General features: G+C 65.0%; 9 protein-coding genes across 9 annotated transcripts; 5 read left to right on the top strand and 4 right to left on the bottom strand.

The window, feature by feature from the left end:
• Positions 1-35: 35 nt before the first annotated feature.
• Positions 36-1,570, bottom strand: MICPUN_100924 (predicted protein; the record flags this gene model as incomplete). The annotated part of the gene is made up of 2 exons (XM_002503124.1): positions 36-1,348; positions 1,471-1,570. The coding sequence occupies 2 exons, from the start codon at positions 1,568-1,570 to the stop codon at positions 36-38; spliced, it is 1,413 nt and encodes a 470-aa protein (XP_002503170.1).
• Positions 1,571-1,929: 359 nt separating this feature from the next.
• On the top strand, positions 1,930-3,489 carry MICPUN_59205 (predicted protein; the record flags this gene model as incomplete). The annotated part of the gene is made up of 2 exons (XM_002502766.1): positions 1,930-1,975; positions 2,195-3,489. The coding sequence occupies 2 exons, from the start codon at positions 1,930-1,932 to the stop codon at positions 3,487-3,489; spliced, it is 1,341 nt and encodes a 446-aa protein (XP_002502812.1).
• A 74-nt stretch (positions 3,490-3,563) lies between these two features.
• Positions 3,564-10,265, bottom strand: MICPUN_91017 (SNF2 super family). Its single transcript, XM_002503125.1, has 3 exons — positions 10,074-10,265; positions 6,776-6,880; positions 3,564-6,468 (listed from the first exon to the last, which is right to left on the bottom strand). The coding sequence occupies exons 1-3, from the start codon at positions 10,251-10,253 to the stop codon at positions 3,673-3,675; spliced, it is 3,081 nt and encodes a 1,026-aa protein (XP_002503171.1). The 5' UTR covers positions 10,254-10,265; the 3' UTR covers positions 3,564-3,672.
• Positions 7,287-8,852, top strand: MICPUN_59207 (predicted protein; the record flags this gene model as incomplete). The annotated part of the gene is made up of 1 exon (XM_002502767.1): positions 7,287-8,852. One exon carries the CDS (start codon positions 7,287-7,289, stop codon positions 8,850-8,852), a length of 1,566 nt encoding a protein of 521 aa, XP_002502813.1.
• A 99-nt stretch (positions 10,266-10,364) lies between the features above and the next one.
• Positions 10,365-11,360, top strand: MICPUN_59209 (predicted protein; the record flags this gene model as incomplete). Its single annotated transcript, XM_002502768.1, has 1 exon — positions 10,365-11,360. The coding sequence occupies one exon, from the start codon at positions 10,365-10,367 to the stop codon at positions 11,358-11,360; it is 996 nt and encodes a 331-aa protein (XP_002502814.1).
• Positions 11,361-11,414: 54 nt separating this feature from the next.
• On the bottom strand, positions 11,415-12,111 carry MICPUN_59210 (predicted protein; the record flags this gene model as incomplete). The annotated part of the gene is made up of 3 exons (XM_002503126.1): positions 11,415-11,437; positions 11,481-11,884; positions 11,975-12,111. 3 exons carry the CDS (start codon positions 12,109-12,111, stop codon positions 11,415-11,417), a joined length of 564 nt encoding a protein of 187 aa, XP_002503172.1.
• Positions 12,112-12,402: 291 nt separating this feature from the next.
• On the top strand, positions 12,403-13,167 carry MICPUN_96426 (hydroxyacylglutathione hydrolase; the record flags this gene model as incomplete). Its single annotated transcript, XM_002502769.1, has 1 exon — positions 12,403-13,167. One exon carries the CDS (start codon positions 12,403-12,405, stop codon positions 13,165-13,167), a length of 765 nt encoding a protein of 254 aa, XP_002502815.1.
• A 179-nt stretch (positions 13,168-13,346) lies between these two features.
• On the top strand, positions 13,347-14,144 carry MICPUN_59212 (predicted protein; the record flags this gene model as incomplete). The annotated part of the gene is made up of 1 exon (XM_002502770.1): positions 13,347-14,144. One exon carries the CDS (start codon positions 13,347-13,349, stop codon positions 14,142-14,144), a length of 798 nt encoding a protein of 265 aa, XP_002502816.1.
• A 122-nt stretch (positions 14,145-14,266) lies between these two features.
• MICPUN_83166 (predicted protein) lies at positions 14,267-15,376 on the bottom strand (the record flags this gene model as incomplete). The annotated part of the gene is made up of 1 exon (XM_002503127.1): positions 14,267-15,376. One exon carries the CDS (start codon positions 15,374-15,376, stop codon positions 14,267-14,269), a length of 1,110 nt encoding a protein of 369 aa, XP_002503173.1.
• Between the last annotated feature and the right edge of the window lie 6,306 nt (positions 15,377-21,682).

Here is a 21,682-nt window from a genome sequence, read left to right on the forward strand (position 1 = left end):
AGGCGGTCAGGCGCCAACCTCTATGTCGCTAAGTCTCATTCCGCCTTTGGGGGCAGAGCGTCGGACTCCTTGGGGATCTCCTCAGCCTCCGTCATCACCGCCGGCGGCGGTGCGGGGACGTAAGGCGCGTTCTTGATCCCGTACCCGACGTAGCAGTTTGAAAACTTGGGTCCCGGCTGGTACACCGCAAACGCGCCGGGCCACACCATGCTCTTGATCGCCACCGTCTGGTTCTTCACTCCCACGACGTTGGAGCTGGTGCACGAGGTCCACGCGGGCTGCTTCTGCGCCGAGCCGTCGATCTCCTCCATCACGCAGCTACCCCAATCCACGCACTCGCTCTCGGTGTCGCCGTCCAGGGTGCTCAGCAGCTCGGGGTCCACATCCGGCTCGGGCGGATCGACGGGCGCGGCTTCGGGATCCGCGTCCTCGGGCGGCTCGTACGTCTCGACCCTGCCCTGCTTCTTCAGGTACCTGTACCGGTGGCTCCAGTTCGCGGGCTCCCTCATCTCCTGGAGGTCCTCCTTCTCCTCGTACTTCGGCTCGACCTCCTCGTAACCCTCGCTGCCCGGTATCACGAGCGTCTTGGGCCCGTCCTCGCCCTCCTGATGCGCCACGAGGTACCCGGCGGGGCACACCACCGTGGCGGAGGCGATTCGGCCGATCTGCGCCCGCAGGTACATCGCCTCGTTGCCCGGGAACGACGGATATGACCAGACGGGGGCTTCGAGGTCGCCGGTGAAGTACTTCTTGATCTTGCGCGCGGCGACGACGGCTTTGGGGGTGACATCTGGAAGGCGGACAAACGCGCCGCCCAGGTAGGAGCACACGAAGTAGGTGTACTCGTTGGATCCCTCGCCGGCGGGTTCGGGCGGGATCTCACCCGCGGGTGTCTCCGGCGGGGGGTCCTCGGGCTCGTGCTCCTTGATGGACGTCTCGAAGACGTAGTAATCGCCGTTCGTGCCGAGCACCTTGCCGAAGAATCGGACACTGCCGCAGTTTCTCTTGGGGTCCTCGCCCAGCCTCTTCACCGCGAGCATGACGCCGTACATCTCGGAGAGCGAGAGGCCGAGGCCGACGGCCTGGTACATCGTCGCATCTCCAACGATATCCTCGGACTCGAACTCGTTGAGGAGGTCTTCGGCGGGCTCGATGGGTTCGCCGGTCTCGGGGTCAATCTCGCGCTTGGGCGCGCAGTACAGCTCCTTGAGGGCCACCGCGGTGGCGACGTTTTTTGGATCTGCCGCCATAAGCGGGGGGTCCGCGGGTTTGAACGCGGTCTTCTTCGCGATCACGGACGTTTCCAGCAGATCGACCGCATCCTCGGGCTTCTCGTCGAGGACCTTACCTGTTGGGGAGAATTCAGGGGATCAGGAGAGGTCAGCGGGGTGAGCGGGAAATCCCCGGAGCGGATGCCGAATCAGGGTGCTAAAAATGGGCGATAATTGACCCTCGTGGTGGGGCACGCACCGACAACTTTGGCGAGCTGCTCGTAAACGGACTCCCCGTTGAGGTTGGTCTTCTGCAGGAAGGCGATGGCCTCCTGCAGCTTTGGGTCCTCGGACGCCATGGCGACTGTCGTTCCCGGCACCTGTCGCGTGCGATCACGATAATGGAACACTCCACAGCGTCGACGAGCTCTCAAATCAGAACACCAAATCCCGCAAATGATCGATGATTGGAATTTTCGTATGGCTTTCATACAGCTTTTACGCATGGGTTAACTCTAAATTAGATATTTCCACACATGCAAACAGTTAGAGGAGCGGTCATTCTCGATTCGAACATTTTTCCGTTACGAATTCGCGCTTTATTCGTCCCTGACTCGACCTCCTACACCCACTCCACTCCACGCGCCGGGGGTGTGCAGTTCGAGCGATACCGGCGTGTTAGCGGTACCAAGGTCCAAAGGACGCGTCAGACGTAGACATGGCTCACGTCTTCGTCCTCGGCGCCGCGGTGGGGACCATAGTCGGTGAGTCATTCAAAGTACCGTTTTTCGTGTCACCATTTTCGTGACAACGTCCCCCCCCGCGATGTGAGACGCGCTGGACGTCATCGCGAGCTTTCGGCTCCGATAAGCCGCCGCCGAACGATTATCTATGTACTTCGTACGCCGCCAGCTGACGTCATACCTTCGATATGTCCTCATGGACCGCCCTGACCCCTCATCCCCCCGTCGCAACCACAACAGTCCACATCAAGAAGAAAGCCGGAGGTGGCGGGAACGATGCGGACCTCAGCTCCGAGGAGCGCGCCAAGCGCGAAGCCGACGCCGCCGCCCGCGTCGCCGGGATCGAGGCGCTCCTTCGGGACCAGGCCCAAAAGCTCGAGGAGACCAAGGCTGCCGCCGAACTCGCCAATAAGAAGGCTGAGATGGCTGATCTAGAGGGCGAGCTCCTCAAGCAGAAGCTCGACGCAGTCATCACGGAGAAGAACTCGGTGGAGCGCATGCTGGAGGATATGGCCAAGAAGAAGGACGCCGCCGAGCTCGCAGTCCAGCGCGAGGCTTCCGAGAAGGCCAAGTACGTCGACGAGAACAACGCGTTGCTCAATAAGGTGACCGTGCTCAACGACGCCCGGGTCGCCGACAAACATCAGTACGCGGTGCAGGTTCGCAAGTACAGGGACGAGCTCGTGGCGTACACGGAGAAGACCCCGACGGAGTTCCTGGCCGAGATATTGGCGCTGGTGAGCGACATGGACAACGACGTGGACATCGAGCTGGTGGACGCCGAGGTTGCCGCCGCGAGGCTCGGGAACAGGACCCGCGTCGCCAAGGAGGAGGAGCTCAAGATCTGCTCCGAGTGGACCCACAACCCCGCGCTCGCGATGGCCAACCCGCAAAAGCTGGCGAGGCTCGCCGGGAGGGTGCGCGTGCTCGACGCGCCGCCGCCCGCGACCGCGTCCACGTCCAACGCGGGCGGGGCCGCGAAGGTTGTCAACGCCAGCGGCGTCTCCGTCTCCACCACCCCGGAGATGGCGGCAAAGAGGCGCACCGCGCTCGGCGCCCTCGACCAAAACGCCACCGCCGCGTACAGCGGCAGCGCGATGAACAAGCTCCAGGAGCAGCTCGATGCCATCGAATTCCGACTGGACAAGGCTGCGGGCAAGGCTGCGGCGATGGGCGCGTCCCTCCTCGACACGCATTTCGTCGACATCACCCCGTCTGCGTCCCCGCTGACCTCCCCAAAGATGCTCTCCGCCAAGAAGATGTCAAGGTCCGAGAACGACGACGGGCTCGTGTTCCAGGGTGGAGTCGGCGCCAAGTCTGCGGGCGGGCGCACCAGCGGCCTCTCCTCCAGGGGAGCCGGCTTCCAGGCCAAGGCTTCGGTGAACATCGGCGGCTTCTTCGGCGGCAGGTCCTCCTCGGCTGCGTCGGCGATGACGCCCACAAAGCAGCTCAAGGGCATGGACGTGTTCGACGACTTTGAGCCCGCGCCCATGGGCCCCAGGCCTTCGCGTGCGATGGCCGTCCTGGGCAAGTGAGCTGGTTCGTGTAATGGGAACTAATGTATTGGGTAATTCATGTTGCAATGGACGACGTCTGAATGATAATATTTCGACAGGGTCTGTAGATCGTCTTTGCATTCGTCGAGTTGGGTTCTATCCTCCTCATCAAGAGCTCACACCCGCGCTCGTCACTAAAAAATTCCGCACGCCCCCAAACGATTAAGCCTTGGGCTTCTTCGCCGCGGGGGCGCCGCCGCCTCCCGCCGGCCGTTTCTTGTCCACCTCTTCAAACTCCTTCTCTACGAGGTTAATCAGGGTCTCGATGCGCCTCTGAAGCTCCTTGGGGGTTCGGCTCTTGATGAACCAGTCAAAGCGGAAGAGCCAGTGCTGGCGGATCTGTGCCTTGAGCTCCTCCCAGTTCCCGAACCCAACCTCCGGGATGGAGCACAGCAGGAACCTGTCCTCCTCCTCGGTATAGGACTTAACCTTGGACGAGCTGCCGTACACCAGCTTCAGGTCCCTCCACGGGTTCTTGTACATCTCGAGCTTGCGCTTCACGTTCTTGAGCATCTCGTTCTGGCGCTGGAGCTTCGCCTCGCCCCTCTCGATGTTACCCAGGATGCGCTTGTAGTCCGCAATCTCGGTGTACCTCTGCCAGAAGACGGCGTTGTACTCCTTGACCTCCTCGAGGGTCTTGCCCTCAATCTCGCTCGCCATGCCCTCCGCGTCGGCCCGGCCGTACTTCTCCGCCGCGCGGCAAAACGCCTGGAAGTCGCGGCGGTTCCAATCCTTGAATCCGCCGTTCAACTTCTGCTCGTACTCGTCGCGCTCAGCGTCGGTGAGGGGCTTGGGCGCGGTGGGCTCCTCGGGGGGTAAGTCCTGGGGCACGGCGTTGTTCTGCAGCGCCTCCAGCTGCTTCTCGCGGTGCCACTCGTACTGCTTGCGAGCCACCTCCTTGTTATAAAGCTCGGTGATGCGGGGCACCTCGTAGAACTGGAAGTCGGACATGTTCTGGAGCTTGAGAATCCTGGGGCCGGACGCGGCGGGCTTGCGGGGACCCTGGTTCATCACGTCGCGGTAGTAGTCGGACTCGTTGTAGTTCTTCTTGCGCTCGCGCTTGGGGGGGTCGATCCATCCCTGAGCGATGACAGCCTTCACGTCGAGACCCTCGAATGCCTCCTTGCTGTCCGCGGCTTCCTTGTCCTCGAACTCGTAGAGGGAAGCGTCCGCGTCCATGGAGAACTTGAGAGCCTTGTCGGTGAAACCCGCCATCTTCTCGTTGAGGAGCTTGGTCTCGTCCTCGCCCTTGGCGATGATGGTGTCAATGTCCTCGTCGGTGATGGTGCTGTTGGTGGTACCGTCGAAGATCTTATCGGCGCCGAACCGCACCATGGAGAGGAGCTCTTCCTTGTTGACATTCTTCTGGTTCTCCTGCAGGCGGCCCTGCTGGATCACGAGCGCGTCGAGCGCCAGCTTCTTGTACGCCTTCTCGATCACCTTCTCCTCGACGGATCCGTCGGTGCAGAATCGGAACACGCTGACCTCCTTGGTCTGGCCGATGCGGTGCGCGCGATCCATCGCCTGGAGGTCCATCTGCGGGTTCCAGTCGCTGTCGTAGATGACCACGGTGTCGGCGGTGGTGAGGTTGATACCCAAGCCGCCCGCACGAGTGGAGAGGAGGAAGACGAACTTCTCGGAGCCCGGCGCGTTGTACGAGTCGATCATGTCCTCGCGGGTGTCGCCGTCGGTGTTGCCGTCGATGCGGCAATACTTGTATCGACGGAATAGGAGGTAATCCTCTAGGATATCGAGGAGGCGGGTCATCTGAGAGAAGATGAGGACGCGGCTGCCCTTCTCCTTGAGCTTCTTGAGCAGCTTATCGAGCAGGACCATCTTGCCAGAGTTCTCCACCAGGTGCTCGTCGGTGAAGAAGGGGGGGCCGGGCTCGGCGCCCTGGAACAGGTACGGGTGGTTGCAGCACTTGCGCAGCTGCATCACCATGTTCAGAAGCCTGCTCCTGTCTCCGCCACTGTTCACGACCTGGATGTCCTTTTGGAGCGCGCGCTTGTAGTACTCCTTCTGCATCTCAGACATGCCGACCTTGAGGATCATCTCCTTCTTTGGGGGCAGGTTCTTCTCAACCTCCGCCTTGAGGCGGCGGAGAAGGAAGGGCCTGAGAACCTTGTGAAGCTGCTGCACGACCTCCGTGTTGTCGCCCTCCGTCCCGGTGCCGAACCACTCCTCGAACTGGCCCGCATCGCCGAACACCTCGGGGAGCAAGAAGTTGAGAAGCGCCCACAGCTCGTGGAGGTTGTTCTGGAGCGGGGTGCCGGTGATGAGCAGACGGTTGTTGCAGGCGAACATGCGCATCACCTTGGACAGGCGGGAGTTCTCGTTCTTGATCCTGTGCGCCTCGTCGATGATGATGTACCTCCAGTGGAACTTCTTGAGTGCGTTCTTCTCCTTGATCACCATCTCGTAGGAGGTGACGCAGACGTCGAAGGCGTTGTTCTTGTCCAGGTACTGAGCCTTCTGCGCCGCCCTCGCCTCCTGGTTGCCGTGAAACTTGAACGGGCGGATCATGGGGCACCAGCGCTTGAACTCGTTCATCCAGTTACCCAGCGTGGACTTGGGCACCACCACCATGTGCGGTCCGGTGATGCCGCGGTACTCGCTGAGGTATCCAAGCAGCGAGATGGTCTGAAGCGTCTTGCCGAGACCCATCTCGTCCGCCAAGATGCCGTTGATGCCGTGATCGAAGAGTCGGATCATCCAGTTGAGACCCGCGAGCTGGTACTCGCGCATCTTGCCGAACTTGATGCACTCGGGCTGAACGGTGAGTCGCACGGCGTGGTACTCCTCGGCGGCTTCCACCAGCTCGTGGTCCTCGGCATCCTCAGCCTGCTTCGAACGGCGCCCGCCTTTTTTTGCGTTGTGCGCCTTGGTGCCCGCGAGGAAATGCGAGAACACCTCGGTCTGCTGCATGAGATACTTCCACTTGCCGCCGGAGTTATCCTGAGGGTTTGGGAAACGGGGTTCCGATCGGTCGGTGGAAAAACTTGAAAAAGGGGCGAACCCTGATCCGCGGGTTCGGGCAGGTGGCGCGCGCCGGTCGCGCGGGGCTCGGATCGCGCGCGTGAAACCCGTCCCGAGGCTCGCATCGACCCTAAATCGAAACCAGAACCCTCGATCGCGGTCGCCGGCGCGAAAAACGGTCGCGATACCGCCCCCGCGGTCGTCGGGCACGGGGGCAAGGGAAGGGACGTTTGCGCGGGAGCGACACGTCCGTGGGGATTTGCGGGTTTGATGATCTCGCACGCACCTTCGCGATCGCGGCGTTCTGCTGCAGGCGGACCTTCTCGATCTCCTCCCTCTGCTGCTTCTTGAGCTGCCTGAGGCGAGCCTTCTCCGCCTTGGCGAGCGCGATCTTGGACGGGCTCAGCACGTCGGCGGGCTCGTCGTCGTCGGACTCCTCCATCGCGGCAGGCGCGAAGTCCTCATCGGAGTCTGAGGCGTGGGCGTCGCCGAAGGCGTCGTCTTCCCGGACGTCCTCGACGTCGTCCTCGACCTCGTCCTCGGGGTCCATCGTTGCTGACTGGTGAAGAGTGCGCGGCCTGGGCGGTCCCGGTCGCGTGCTCCAAGAGTGGCGCGGGCGGTGGGCCTCTTCTCGGGTTTGAACCTTCAAAAAAACCGGAACAAACCCGTGTGACCCACAGCCACGGCCCTGCGGCGGCCTCCGCGGTCAGCGAGGCGACTCGGACTTCGGCAGTCAGATTTCGACTCGCTTTTTCCCAGGCGCCTGGTGCACATTTTACTGTCGCGTGTTGGACGCCATGCCCACCAACTACGTGAACTTCAAGGGCGCAGCGGACTTCCGCATGCGCCTGATATGCGCAACTCTGGGCAGCCGTGCGCTCAGGTGCGTCCCGGCCGCCCCTCGCCGTCACCGCCCCTTCGTCGCGCGCCAGTCCCGGACATCTGATGAGAAGGCGCCTCGCCGCCGCCGCCGCCGTCACCTAACCGTCGCCCGTTCCCTCCCCGCGACACCCCGCAGGATCGACGACATCCGGGTCAACGACCAGAACCCCGGCGTGAGGGACTACGAGGCATCGCTGCTTCGCCTGCTGGACAAGCTGACGAACGGCATGAAGGTTGAGATCAACGAGACGGGCACCACGCTCAAGTACAAGCCCGGCATCGTGACGGGAGGCAGGCGCATCTCGCACGACTGCGGCACCGCGCGCGCGATCGGATACTTCCTCGAGGTGGTGATTCCGATCTGCCTCTTCGCGAAGAAACCGGTTGACCTCACCCTGACCGGCATAACCAACGACGAGACGGACGTCTCCGTCGACACCATCCGCACCGTCACGCTGCCGATGATCAAGCGCCAGTTCGGCGTCGACGACGGGCTCGCGCTGACCATCGTCAAGAGGGGGGTCGCGCCGGGAGGCGGCGGCGAAATCAACATCAAGCTCCCCATCGCGAAGGAGCTCAAGAACGTCGACTGGACCGACGAGGGTATGGTGAAGAGGGTGCGCGGGGTGGCGTTCACGCTGCGAGTCTCGCCGCAGACGGGGAATCGCCTCGTGGATGCGTCGCGAGGCGTGCTCAACGATTTCCTCCCCGACGTGTACATCTTCACGGACCACCACCCGGGCGATGCGAAGAACGGGCAGCGAAACAAGACGTCCCCGGGGTTCGGGCTTAGCCTAGTGGCCGAGACCACGACCGGGTGCCTTCTCAGCGTCGACTGCGCGAGCACCTCTGGATCTGCGGCAAAGGAGGCCGGTCACTCGATTTTCCAAGTTGACGAGAACAGTGGCAGCAGCAGCGACGAGGATAGCGATGACTATAGCCAGGAGTCGGGTAGCGACGATAGCGACCAGGAGGAGGAGGATGACGAGGGCAGCGACGAGGACGAGGAAATGGAGGAGGAAGATGACGACGAGGAGAAGGATGAGGAGGAAATGGACAGCGACGAGGATGATCCGGCGGCTGCGGAGGAGGCGGAGAGGGAGCGTAGACGCGAAGAGAAGGAAAAGAGGAGGGAGCACAGGGTCGAGTTTAAGGCCCGGATGGAGCGTGCCAAGGGCGGTGTGATGGTCCCCGAGGACCTGGGTAAGACGATCACGGAGGCGCTGGTCGCGGAGATTGCCCGGGGAGGCGTGTGCGACAGCACGCACCAGCCGCTTGTGCTGCTCCTCATGGCCATCGGGCCTGACATGCTCACCAAAGCCCGGCTCGGACCGCTCACGCCGAGGGCGATCCAGACGCTGCGGATCATCAGGGCTGTCCTGGGGGTGACTTTCAACCTCGAGGAGCAGCCGCAGACCGGCACGGTGATGTGCATGACGGTCGGCGCTGGTATCAAGAACATCGCTCGCAGGGCAACCTAGATGGCTATTTTTATTATTGGCAGTCTATCATACTTAGCTCACCTACTTTCAGCGCTGAGCCGACAGGGACTGGAGCACCTGCAGGAGCTCCTGACTCGTCATCCCAACGCCTCCTCCACCTCCCGCCATGTCCATGAGCGACATCCCGCGCGAAGGCTTCGGCCCGCACAGTCCCCCGCTCCTCTCCGAGTCCAGCCTCTCCAGCGCGCCGCCCTCCGCGGCGAAAGCCTGCCACCCCGCGTCGTTCTCGAGCGCCTCTCTCAGCGCCAGGTGCGGCGGATCCTCGTCACCCTCCAGGTCCCGCATCGTCGTCGCGGTGATCAGCACGAAACCCACGTTGCACTCCCTCGACCCGGGCTTCAGCTCGACCGCGGCACCCGCCGCCCTGGTGACTCTCGTCTGGAGGTTGCCGTCATCCGCCGGCTCAACCGCCGGCGTGACCCCCGCGGCGGCGGCCGCCGACGCCCATCCATCCGCCAGAAGCGGCGCCCACAGCGCCTCCGTGGGCGACTGCAACGCGGTACACACCACCCTGGTCGCCACGCACAGCAGCGGGGAACCCTGCGCGTGCGTGAAGAGCATCGCCGCCACCGCCGGGACGAGGGCCAGTTTGCCGGGCACAACCTCCGTCGCCGCAACCGCGGCATCCACCCCGGCGATGCCAATCTCGAGTAAAGACGCGATGATCTCGACGACCGCGACCCTGTGCGCGCCCGCAGCGGGTACGAGTATCTTTCGCTGCGTGTTGACGGGCTCCGGCGCGAGCGCCAACGCTCGAGCCAACGTCGGGAGCGCGTCCACCGCGTTCCTGATGAACACGGGGAGCTCGTCGATCGTCGCGTCGACCCCCGGCGGCGCGTCCAGCGTGCCGACGAAGCCGCTGATCTCGTACGACAGCGCCCATGCCTTGGCTCCGATGGACGACGGGCTGAGGGGTTCCTCGCCCGAGTCCGCGCGGCGAATCGCGGCCACGAGGGGCGCCACGAGATCGCGATCGTCGTCGTCGCTCTCCACGTCCGCGGCGGTGCGCTCGCCGCCGTCCCCATCCTCGCTGCTCCCGTACCCCATGCGATCGAAGACGTCCGGCGTCTTCACGGGCGCGGACTGCGGGTCCTCATCTGCGTCGGCCTCGCCTTCGACATCCGCGAGAGTCATGCCCGCTAGGTTCTCCCCGACGGCCAGGAGCTCGTCGACCTCGTCCGTCGCTTCGTCATCCGGAACGGCGGCGGCACCTTCGGCACCGGAGGGGTCTTCGCTCGCGTCGGCGGTCGCGGGGGACGCCTCCGCGTCGTTGGCCGTTGTATCCTCCACCGCAGGGGTCTCCTCGGTCCCACCGGGGGCGACGGGCTCCTCGGCCTCCTCGGCCTCCCGCGTCGTCGTCGCCGCTTCCTCCGCGCTCATCTCTTCTGATTTCGTTTGACCCAGCACCCGGGCTGAAAGAACGCGATCAGATCCCGGACAACTGGACAGGATAGGATCTGCGCAGCACCAGACGCACACCAGACGAGCACGATGTCCGCCATCGGCACTCAGCTCGCCCCGGTCGTCGCCCCGGTCGTCGGGGCGCCCACCCGCCGGTCTAGACCCCGCGGCATGCGCGTCGTCGCCATGGGAGGTCGGATGGACGGCACCGCAGGCTCGCTGTTCGGCGGGGGCAAGAAGAAGGCGGACGGGGCTAACCTTCCGCCTTCGGGGTACAGGTCCCGCACCGATATACCCAAGATGCTCAACAACACCCCGCACCCGAGGGAGGTCAGGAAGTGGTTCTACGACGACTGCAGGGAGTCCGTGGTGGCGGCAGTGACTGGTGCGAACCCCAAGACGAGGGTCAAGGCGTTCATCGAGTTCCCCGAGCTGAACGTCAACGGAGACGTGTACCGCATCGGAACTCTCCTCGAGCTGGTTCGCGAGGTGGCGATGGCGCTCGCCGCCGACGGCAAGCGCGTGAGAGTGTGCGTGCAGGGCTCCATGGGACAGGGCGTGTTTCAGGGTCTGCCCTTATCCCTATCGGGCGTGGCCAGGATCTTGGACATGATGGACTGGGGCGACGCGGATGAGTTCATCGCCCGAGGGTCCATCGGCGGCGACGTCCCGCGACCCGACGACGCGTACTTCATCCTCATCTCCCCGCAGAACATCGTGGGATACAGCGTCCTGCCTTACCTGCAGGAGATGGAGAAGGCGGCGGGGGACCGCCCGATCATCATGATCAATCCCAAGCTGGGCGACATACAGAGCGCGGGGAACGTCATGAGCATCAGGGGCCGGGGGGAGAGGCGGGAGTACGTCGAGAAGACGTGGGAGGAGGTGTACCACTTCAGGCTGCTGTACAAGAAACCGTTTTTCTTCCCGATCTACGGCGCGCTGAGGTACGGCACCGGGGGTATGTGGGAGCTGTACAAGAAATTCGGAAAGATGGAGCAGGAGGAGTGGAAGCTCCTGAGGACCTACGACGACGGCGAACCCGGCGCGGCGGAGATTACCAAACGGATCCTCGCGAAAGACTGAAACCAAACACTGTTCAATGTGATTTCACGCGTGATGCCTTCGTCTCGTCTCACCTCAACGCAGCCATGATCTTCTTCCTCGGTCCCAGGGGCAGGCCCAAGGACTGCAGGTCCTTATCACTCAGGTGCGTCAGCGCGTCCATGTCGATCTCCTCCTCCTGGAATGTTGCCGTGTACCTGGCCAAACCAATGCCCCTCAGGAACTCCACCACGGACCCTCTGCCGCCGCGGTCGCCCATGTGGTCGATGCGCATGCCCCCACGGCCGCCGCGGCCTCCACGGCCACCGCGGCCTCCACGGCCGCCGTGGACCTCGCGGACGATCCTACTCCTCAGGTCGTCGCCCCGGCCTCCGGCACCGCCGCGTCCGCCTCCCGCGCCAAATCTGCCCCCCGATCCTCGACCTCCGTCGAGTCTCGAGCGCAGGTCGTTGCTGCCCGGGGAATCGAAGAGATCGTGCTTCCACTTTCCAGCGGAATCACCGAGCCTTGAGCCTATACCCCTCTTGATCACGCCACCGGATAGCCTGGGTACGGGGATGGTCGGTGGTCAGCGATCGGGGCGGGAAGAAAACGCGTTGATGAATTTCGTTGTCGATCGGTCCGAGGACGCTCACCTGTTGAGGGCCGAGGTCTGCCTGGGTGCGGCGTCGCCGAAGGCTCGCATCTTTCCCGCAGCCGCGTTCACGCCGAACGCGCGCATGTTGCCCCCGAACTTCTTCTTGTTGTCGATGGTCACCGTGAACGTCCCCATGCCGTCAATCGGTGCTCGGACTTGTGGAGGATCTCAAGTTTTCAGTCCTCGGCAGTTCCACGACGCGCGCGGGCCCACAACCTCCGCGCCACTCACGTCGGTCGCCGTATGCGATCCGTGATCCAGCGTCACGCACCGCTACTCCGGCTACTCGCCCAGGGCGGACAAACCCGCCGACCCGGCCTCGCCCGTCTGGTCGCCACCCCGCCGCGAAGAACCCTCATCGCCCCCTCGTCTTCCTCGTTCACAGCCTCCGCCTCGTCGTCCCCGGCGCCGGCCACGACCGGCGAGATGGAGGTTTACCAGTTTCCGTGTCTGCAGGACAACTACTCGTTCCTTCTGCACGATCCCTCCACCGGCGCGACCGCGGTGGTCGACACCCCCGAGGTGGCACCCATTGAGGCTGCGCTGAAGGAGAAGGGCTGGAAGCTCACCCACATCCTCAACACTCACCACCACTGGGATCACACCGGCGGCAACGCGGAGCTCAAGGCGAGGCACGGCTGCGTCGTGATCGGTCCGAGCGGGGAGAGGAAAGGCGAGATCCCGGGCGCGGACCGCGCCGTTCGCGAGGGCGACGAGGTGGCTGTCGGAAACGTAGTCGCCAGGGTGCTGGACACCCCGGGTCACACCGCGGGCCACGTCGTGTACCATTTTCCCACCGAGAAGAAGGTGTTCGTCGGGGACACCATGTTCGCGATGGGTTGCGGCAGGCTCTTCGAGGGCACCGCCGACCAGATGTGGAGCTCCATCCAGAAAATAACCGCAATGCCGCCGGACACAGAGGTGTTCTGCGCGCACGAATATACCCTGTCGAACGCCAAGTTCGCGGTGTCGGTCGAGCCCGACAACGAGGCACTGCAGGCGAGACTGAGGGAGGTGGAGGTGAAGAGGGCGAAAGGGGTGCCGACGGTGCCCACCACCGTTGCGCTGGAGCTGGCGACCAACCCCTTTTGCCGGCCCGACAGCGTCTTACTGAGGAGGACACTCGGGTTGGAGGGCGCGGACGACGTGGCGGTGTTCGCGGAGACGAGGAGACGGAAAGATAATTTCTAGGGTAGTCTTAGTGTTGAGAAACGAGCCTCTAGCCTTCGAGAGTCCTTCAAGAGTCCTTCCTCTCGTCGACGATCTCTCACCTCAAAAAACAACCGGCGTTCAATTTTGGCGCCATTAGCCGTGACGTGGCAGTTGCGTTTTCCACCGCGGTCACCTGGCATAACACCCAGCGCGCGACCATGGAATCGAGCCCGGAGTCGCCTTGTGGCGCTCCAGGGGCGATGACTTTCGATTTCCATGGACTGGTCGACCTGCCGCTCGAGTGCCAGCGCGCCATTATTGACAGGCTGCACTGGCGGGAAGTCCTCGCCCTCGAGTCAACGTGCTCCCACCTGAGAGACCTGGTCGCATCGGACGAGCATGCGTGGCGGGTGAGATGCGAGATGCGCTTCACCCCCGAGGAGCTCGCGGTTGCCGTCGACGACGCGACAACGTGGCGCGAGCGATTTATGCGATCGGTGAAGCGCGGCATGAAGGCCGTGAGCAACGCCCGGCCGCTGCTCGACCTCGCGGACAACACGGTGGTGCACTTCAGGAGATTCGAGGAGGCGCAGAGACGCCTCTCGGGTATCACTTTTCAGGACGTGCGGGAGTTCATCGCCGCCGAGCGCTCCTCCCCGACCTTATTGGTGCTCGCAGGTATGGTCGAGTGCATGGCGCGCGAGCCCAAAGTCGAGCCCGCGGAGGTTGTCGGCATGCTGAAGGACGCCGGTTGCGAGGCTAGCGGAAAGAGCGTTCGACTCACGCAGTGGCTTCTGGGCCGGCTCGAGGGTGTCGGATACAGGCTACGGGACGAGGTGGTGGTCCACGAGGGTTCGCTCGAGCGGCTTGCGGTTGATAACCCGCGGCTGTTCGAGGTCATGCTGCGGGGCATACAGTACGAGGTTAGGGACATGGAAGTTCGAGCCATCGGCCCAGAGAAGAAGCCTTGGTGGGCCATGCTTGGAACCGGGATGCACATCTCGCAGGCGGCCTGAATGTACCTTTGTACGATATTGTCGATTCATCAACTGTATTCAATTTCTTTTCCTGGTGGGGAGGCAGCGGTGCGCCTCCCAGCTGTGTAGAGCTATTCTTTGTAATGCTAAGTGTTCACGAGTTATGGCTTTGGCTCAAAATTCTGCTTGAACGTCTGCGCGACAAGCAGTGGGAACATTATCGAGGCGTCCGCGTGCACCTTCACTGGTGTCGCCTCCGGTCGAATCTTACCCCAGCTCACGGCCTCGTCCGGCTTGGCCCCGCTGTCGCTTCCGTCGAACTCCTGCGCCGTGTTGATCGACACAGAAAAATCCGCTCCATTTCTCATGAGGTTGGCGTTGTTGATGTGGTGCTTGGGCACACCGCCGCCTAGGATGATCATGCCCGTCTTCTTGGGCCTGCCCACAGTCCTCGCCTCGTCGTTCATCGCACGAACGTCTTGGACCAAGTCCACCACCAACCCGGGGCTCTTGAAGCTGTGAAAATAGAGCATGTCGCCGATGCTACCGTCGGTAAGTGCAGGGCAGTACACCGGGATGTTCATCTTTGCGGCCCAGTAATATACGCTCTCCTCATTGTTAATCTCCAAGCCCAGCCTGTGGATAACCTTACTCGGGGTCCACACCACACCAGTCTCATCCTGCTCCTTCTTCATCGCGTCCAGTATGGGCATGATCCAGTCCTCGAACTTGCAGTAGTTGTCGTTGGGCACCAGAAGGTTGCCAATTCGATTAAGGCCCTGCTTCCGAAGCTCGGCACCCTTGAGCGCAAAATCTCCGAGGTAGGTTGGCGCGAGACATTTGATGAAGTCTTCTTCCACGCCTCCCGCGGTGGTCACCAGCACGTCGATCATTTTGTTCTTGACCAGGTATCTGAGCTGCTCGCGGACACCACTGGAGATGAGGTTGCTGGTGAAGCCCAGGAAGATCTTACACCGCAGCGAGGCGCGGTACGCCGGGTCCCTCTCTTCCTCGTCAGTCGTGTCGTCGATGGGTTCATCGCTGAGGCGCCACTTCAGCATCCGGTTCACCTCGTCCACACATCTTCCAAACTGGGTCGCCTGGTACCCCGAGGTCATCATGCAGTCCAGCATTTTCTGCAGGTCCAGCGGGCCCTCGAAGTCGTACCCGCGGACTGTGGGGGTTCCCTCCGGCATCTCCACGGACTTAAGTAAAACCGCGTCGAGCGCACCGTCGGGGACAGCGCTGAGATCGTTCAGAATCGTGCTCATCTTGTGCTTTTCTTCTAGATGAGAGCGCGACACGAGAGTGAGCCGCCGCCGACATTTTTCCGTAACGAAGTCCAACGAACCTCGAACCTCGCCCCGACTTCCGACTCGTGCTCATTTTTTCAAACGAGCTCGTCACTCAGAGTGGCGCGGAGGCCACATGGCGGGGGCCGAGGATGACGCTCGGGGCGCCGTGGCGCAGGCCTCCGTCCTTGAGAAGGATCTCAAGGACCTGGAGCGCTTGCTCAAGGCGGATCAGGCTGCGGTGGCGGCCGCGAACGGCGGCGCCGCGGGGGGGGAGTCGGCGAGAATAAAGCAATCGCTGAGGACCGTGCTGAGGAAGCTGATGGAGGCGTACTTCAACCCGCTGAATGGTACGCATCGATCCCAAGATGGACACATAACCTCCTCGCGCATCGTCACGAGCCACCCGCAAGATTACCGATCCCTGGGATCACCGCGAACCACCTGGCGTGACACCCAGCGAGGCTAAGATCGTTTCCCGCTTCGTCGAGGCTAACAAACTCCTTCGTTCCACGTCGCCCCTCGCAGTGCACAAGCGCGAGATGAGGTCGCTGCTCGGACTCCTTAGGGTCGCGCTGCAGCGCCACGCCGAGATATTCACCGGGAGCAGCACGTTCTGCGTGCGAACCTTCGCGCATCTCCTGCCCCTGCTCACGTGCGCCGGCCTCAGGTGAGCGATCGCGCCCAGATCTCGGGGGTGCCCACAAACCACCCGGGGTGCCACATTTTTCGACTGACCCTTCCCCTTCCTTCCTCCCCTTTCGCAGCGAATCCGTGACGGACACGATCGTGTGGACGCTGTGCCAGCTATCCAGCCAGCTGTCCAACGCGGGTGACCCCAAGACGTTCGCCGCGCTCTGCGTCGGCATCGCGGAGCTGGTGGAGGACGTCGCGCAGGTGCTCGAGATTCACAGCTGTGCGCCCGGGCACCCGCACGGCCACGGCGCGGTGCTGTGCTGCTTCGGCGAGGCCGTGCGCAGGATGTGCGACGACGCGGGGCCGGACACGCCGCCGCAATCCGAGCGCGGCGACGGTAGGGGGAGCGGAAGGGGGGGAAGCGGCAGGAAACAACCCGCGAAAGGCGAGTCCCGCGCTCGAGACGTCGCGCCCGTCGCGGCGCCCGTCCCCGACGGACTCGCCGTGGAGGTGGGAGGATCCGAAGCCGCCGTCGCCGTCGCCACCGTCGCGTGCAAGCTACTCACGCACGCGCTGCGGGTCGGCCCGCACGTCACCACGGGCTTCGTGTCCCCCGCCACCGCGCGCGCCGTGTCGCACATCGTGGCGTCACCCGCATCGAACCACGCCCTCCGACGAGCCGCCGTCGGTACCCTACGAACCGTAGCCACCGAGTCGAGCGCGCAAGTCGTGCCGGGGGAGACGTGCCTTCGCGCGGTCGCGTCCGCGCTGTTCGAGCGGTCATGTCTAGATTTGGGACCCGCGGGTAGCGTCGAACGGGACGGGTACGACGGGGAACTCGCGGCGTGCGTCGACGCGGTGGCGGCCGCGGCGTCGGCGGCGGATGTCGCCGCGTGCGCCGACGCTTTAACCGCCGCGTCCATAGCCGTCGTCGCCTCGGGGGAGGAGGCGTGCGGCGCGAACCTTCGGGCGTCCGCGCTTCGCACGCTGCGAATGAGCGTCGCGGCGAAACCCGCGTTGGTGTCGGCGCTTACCGGCCTGTTGCCGCACGCGGGATCGCGGGACGTGGCCGACGCGCTCATCGCGTGCCTCCACCCGGTGTTTGCGCAGAAAGTTTCGACGTTTACGGAGAAGCGGAGGAGGTTGGGGGGAGGCGACGAGGTGTGGACGCGGGGCGGGGAGAGCGGCGCGGGTCCCTCGTCCGCGGCGGCATGGGTCGAAGAGTGCATCGTCTCGGCGTTGCACCAGCTCTCGCCGATGTCGTTGGGTGGAAGCAGCGCGCTCTCCGGGATGGTCACCGGCCAGACGGATTGGGCCGCGGCGGCGCCGAGGCGGGCCCGCGCCGCGGCTGGGCTGGTGAGGGTATGCGCCGCGGTCGGGCGGGACAGGCCGCGCCTGCGGCTGTCTGGGGTGGGTGCCGCGCACGAGTGGCTCAAGTGGGCCAGGCGGGCGAACGACGCGGGGGACGGACTCGTCGCGACCGCTTTCACCGGTGTCCTGGACGCCGCCGTCTCGCTCGCGCGAATGGAAAAAACGGAAAACGGGGCGTCGTTTAATGAGGACGACCTCACCCAGGACTTGCTGCTGTGGCCGTGGGGTAACGGCGCCATCAACGAGGCTCCCGCGGAAATCAGACGCGCCGCAAAGATTGCGAGCCTCCGCGCGAGCCTCGCCGCCGCCGCCGCGCGGGGCAAGGCGTCCGGCTCGACGCAGCAGAGCATGAGGCAGCTGCTACAGAGCTCGGTGAAGGAACCCGACCAGGGGGTGGTCGCGGCGACCGTGTCGTGGATGCCCGCGGCTTCCTTGCTCCTCGGGAATGATCCCACCGCCGGTATTGACATGGTGATGAACATAGCCGCCAACGACACCGCCACGCCCGAGGTTCGGGCCGCGGTTGCCGTCGCGGTTGGCGGACTCGCGGCGGCGGGCATCGCCGTGGGCGGCAAGGCCCACACGGATATGTCCCTAAGGGCCAAGGCGAGGGACGCGGGTCAGCGCGCTATCGCCTCCGTCAGAACACCCGAGAAGCGCGCCGCGGCGAATGACCTGAGCGCCGCGGTATCCGAGGCTGTCAAGGATTCGGGGGGTAAGATGGCGGCCAAGTACGTCGTCACCGTCGAATCCGCCGCGCAGGTGCTGGCGCCGATGCTCACGGTGGATGAGGACGACGCCGTCGCCGCGGCGGCGCTGTGGGCGTTACCCACGGTGTTTGAACACGCGCAGCAGCACGGGGGCGCCAACGCCATGCGTGGGGCGTCGGAGGTGTCCGCGCTGGCGACGCCGCTCGCGCTGCACCGGGCGGAGGGGGTGCGCTCGGCTCTGCGAGACGCAGCTCCGGCTCTCGCGTCGCGCGGCGCGCTCCTCGACGCCGCGATGACGCAGACGTCGAAGGAGTCGCCCGGGGACGACGATATAAAGGAGGAGGGCCTCGCACTACTCCGCCGTCTCAAGGCGACCATCGAGGCGGCGGCGAGCGACCCAACAATGCGTGAATCCGCGCTGCAGATCTTCGCCGCCGCGGCAGCCGCGCTACCCCACCAGGACGCGCTCACCGCAGCGCTCATTGTGATTCTGCACAGGCTCGACGATAAGGACGCGGGCGTTCGCGCCGCGGCAGTGGACTTGGTGCGCGCTGCCGCGTCGCGGAGGGGCGTCAGGCCGCGTGAGCTTCTGCTGGGCAACCGTCTGCTCGCGACGCACCTCGGCGTCGCGCTCCCGAGCCACCCGGTGATGCTCATGACGATGGCGGAGGCTCTGCTCGACATGCCGGACACGAACCTTCTGCTGGAGGTTTTGCCCGCGGCGGTGCCCAGGCTGGTGGAGCGTCAGGACCTCGACACGCTCAAGGCGTACGCCGCCAGGCTCGGTCCCGATTTCACCGTGGGCGGGATCCTGCACGACTGGTGCTACACCGCCATCGCCGACCTAATCAACAACGGCTCTGAGCGATCCCCGTCGGCGGTGGAAGCTTGCAAAAAGTTTTTGGAGAAACAGACAGGGGTCAAGCTCGAGGTGCTGGTGACGGACCACAAGAAGGAGCTCATGCGCGTTTTGATCCGATCCGCGGGTGCTGACGACGCGTCCGACCCCCAGAACGAGGCTGAGCGGCTGCAGCAGGTGCTGGGCACCCTCGCGCAGCTCGCGGATGGCACCGATAAGCCCCCCTCGGTTCCGGACTTTCTCCGCCCGCACTTCACGTGGCTGGTCATGGGCGATCACAACGATCGAAGCGGGGACGCCGCGGCGCAGCGCCGGTTCCTCCGCTCGCTCACCATCATGGTGCACCTCATCGGACCGCACCTGCCGCAGTTCGCCCCCAAGGTTATGGCGCATCTCACCAGCGCGCTGGAGCGGCCGTCGCTGTCGGTGCGCAACACCGCGCTCGCCGCGTGGCTCCTGCTCGTGAAGCAGCTCGCCGGTCACGCACCGGACCACCTCAGGCGCGTCGCGGGCCGCGTCGTCGTCGCGATTCTCCCCCACCTCCCCGACTCTGTGAACTCCGGGGGGTCCGGGGGCTCGCGGCGCGGGAGCGACGTCGGCGCGGGCGTCGGCGACGACGAGTCCGGTGTGGACAACGCCTCGGCGGCGGCGGAGGTTATCGACGAACTGGTGTTTCGAAGCGGCGCGTCCTGCATGCGGGGGCACCTCGCGCGCCTTCCCATGCTCCCCGCGTGCGACAGCCTCGCGAGGGCCAACGCCGCGGTGAGCCGGGAGCGAGGCGAGGTTCCCCTCCCTTCCCTGCTCGCGACGCTCACCGACGGCGCCGAGGACGAGTCCCAGGCGGTGCGAGCCACCGCGCTGGGGGAGCTCCGTCGCGCGCTCCGCGCCGATCCCGCCGCCGTCTCCGCGCTCCTCGCCGGGGGCGAGGGCGACGCCGGTTGGTCCGACCGCGTCGTCGGGAGGCTCGTCGCGGCGCTTCTCAGGTGCTTCGCGGGTGAGGGGCGCACCGCGTTGTCTCGAAAGGTGCACAGGCTCGCGGCGCAGTGCCTCGGCGAGCTCGGCGCGATTGACCCGGGTCGCATCGACATGCCCGTCGCCTCGGCCGAGAAGGTGACGCTGGGAACGGACTCGTCGGACCTCGCTAGGGTTTTGCTGTGCGACCACATCGCGAGGACGGTGAGGGGCGCGAACGACGTGGACATGCTCGACGCCGCCGCGCTCGCCGTGCAGGAGGTGCTGGTGCACGTCGGCTGCAGGCCCGCGTCGGTGAGGGCCGAGGACGTCATCGCGGCGAACGATGGATCCACGCACCTACCCGCGGGTGCCACGCGAGCGGGCGAGTCTTTCTGGGGCTCGCTCCCCGAGGACGTCAGAGTCTTGCTCGCGCCCGGTCTCACCTCCATGTACTGCCTCACGCAAAAGCCCCAGAAGCCGTCGACGGTGCGGCCGCTGTACCAAACCCCGGGCGGGCCCACGTTCCGGCGGTGGATGTACGCGTGGTGCCGCGCGTTGGCCACGGAGGCTGACGGACCGGACGCGCCCCTCTTCCAGGCGTGCTCCGCGGGCGTGTTCCGCCACGACACTCGCACCATGCTCTTCCTGCTCCCCCGCATGGTCCTCGACGCCCTCGGCGCCGACGACGCGTCGCGGCGAGATGACGTCGCCGCGGAGATCATGGCCGTGCTTCGCGACGCCGCGGGCGCCGCGTGGACAGCCTCGGACACCACACAGAGCAAGTCCTTACACGGCGAACAGGCGGAGCTCGCCGCGCAGGCGGTCTTCACCCTCCTGGACCAGCTCACGACGTGGTCCGAGGATGCCGACGTCGCCAGGGACAATTCGCTCCAACCCGCGGTGGACGCGGTCAAAGCGCTGCTCGACTCGGTCCCGCGCGAGTTACTCGCGCGCGCGGCGCTGCGATGCGGCGCGCCCGCGAGGGCCCTGCTCTACTTCGAGGATCACCTTCGCGCGGCCAAGAACGTCATCAACCAGGCGTCGCTAAACCCTTATTACCCCGAGGGTGGCGGGCTCGACGACGCCTCCGCGGCGTTTCTCGCGGCGACGCACCAGGGCCTCGCCGAGCCGGACGCGCTGCAGGCCATATCCCGGCTCAGGTCCCGCCCGCGTCCGTTGGACGCCCTGGGCGTGGACGATATGATGGACGTGGACGACAAACTGCGGTTGGACCCTTCGCTGAACGCGGCGGCTGCGGCGAGGCGACGCGCGGAGGATGCGCTGCTGCAGCACGAGCAAAACGGCGAGTGGACCGAGGCGCTGACGCACTACGAATCCGCCCTGCAGCGGCGCGGCGCGGACGTCGAGCCCACCGCGTCGCTGGATGGCGCCGAGTGGGGTCGTCTGCGGTGCCTTCAGGGTCTGGGTCACCTCAGGGCGCTGGAGCGCGAGGCTAACGCCTTGATCGCCCAGAGGCCCGCGGCGAGCGCGGAACTCGCAGAGGCTGGCGCGGCGGCGGCTTGGAGGCTCGGGCGGTGGGACAGCCTCGAGGGGTTCCTCGGCGTCCTCGACGACGCGGGGAGTCCATCACAGGCCGGGACCACCGGCGGTGGCTCCTTCGGCGGCGAGCACGGCAGGCCCGGGGGCGAGGCTGCGGTCGGCAGGGTGCTCCTCGCGCTTCACCGGCGGGACGCCGAGGGGGTTGCCCGCGCGGCGACGGCTGCTCGCGATGCCCTGATCACGCCCCTCGCGGCG

Source organism: Micromonas commoda, chromosome 6, assembly GCF_000090985.2.
Source record: "Micromonas commoda chromosome 6, complete sequence".
Lineage (NCBI taxonomy): Eukaryota > Viridiplantae > Chlorophyta > Mamiellophyceae > Mamiellales > Mamiellaceae > Micromonas > Micromonas commoda.

Bases quoted from the DNA above. Each gene is read 5' to 3' on its own strand.
- MICPUN_91017 (XM_002503125.1), bottom strand. From the start codon at position 10,253: ATGAGCGCGGAGGAAGCGGCGACGACGACGCGGGAGGCCGAGGAGGCC. The intron at 6,881-10,073 runs GTTCCGGATGAC...AGCCCGTCCAAG, and splicing joins GTGCCGAAGGTGCCGCCGCC to ATCGCGCTCGCCAAGGCGGA. The intron at 6,469-6,775 runs GTGCGTGCGAGA...CCAAACCCTCAG, and splicing joins AGAACGCCGCGATCGCGAAG to GATAACTCCGGCGGCAAGTG.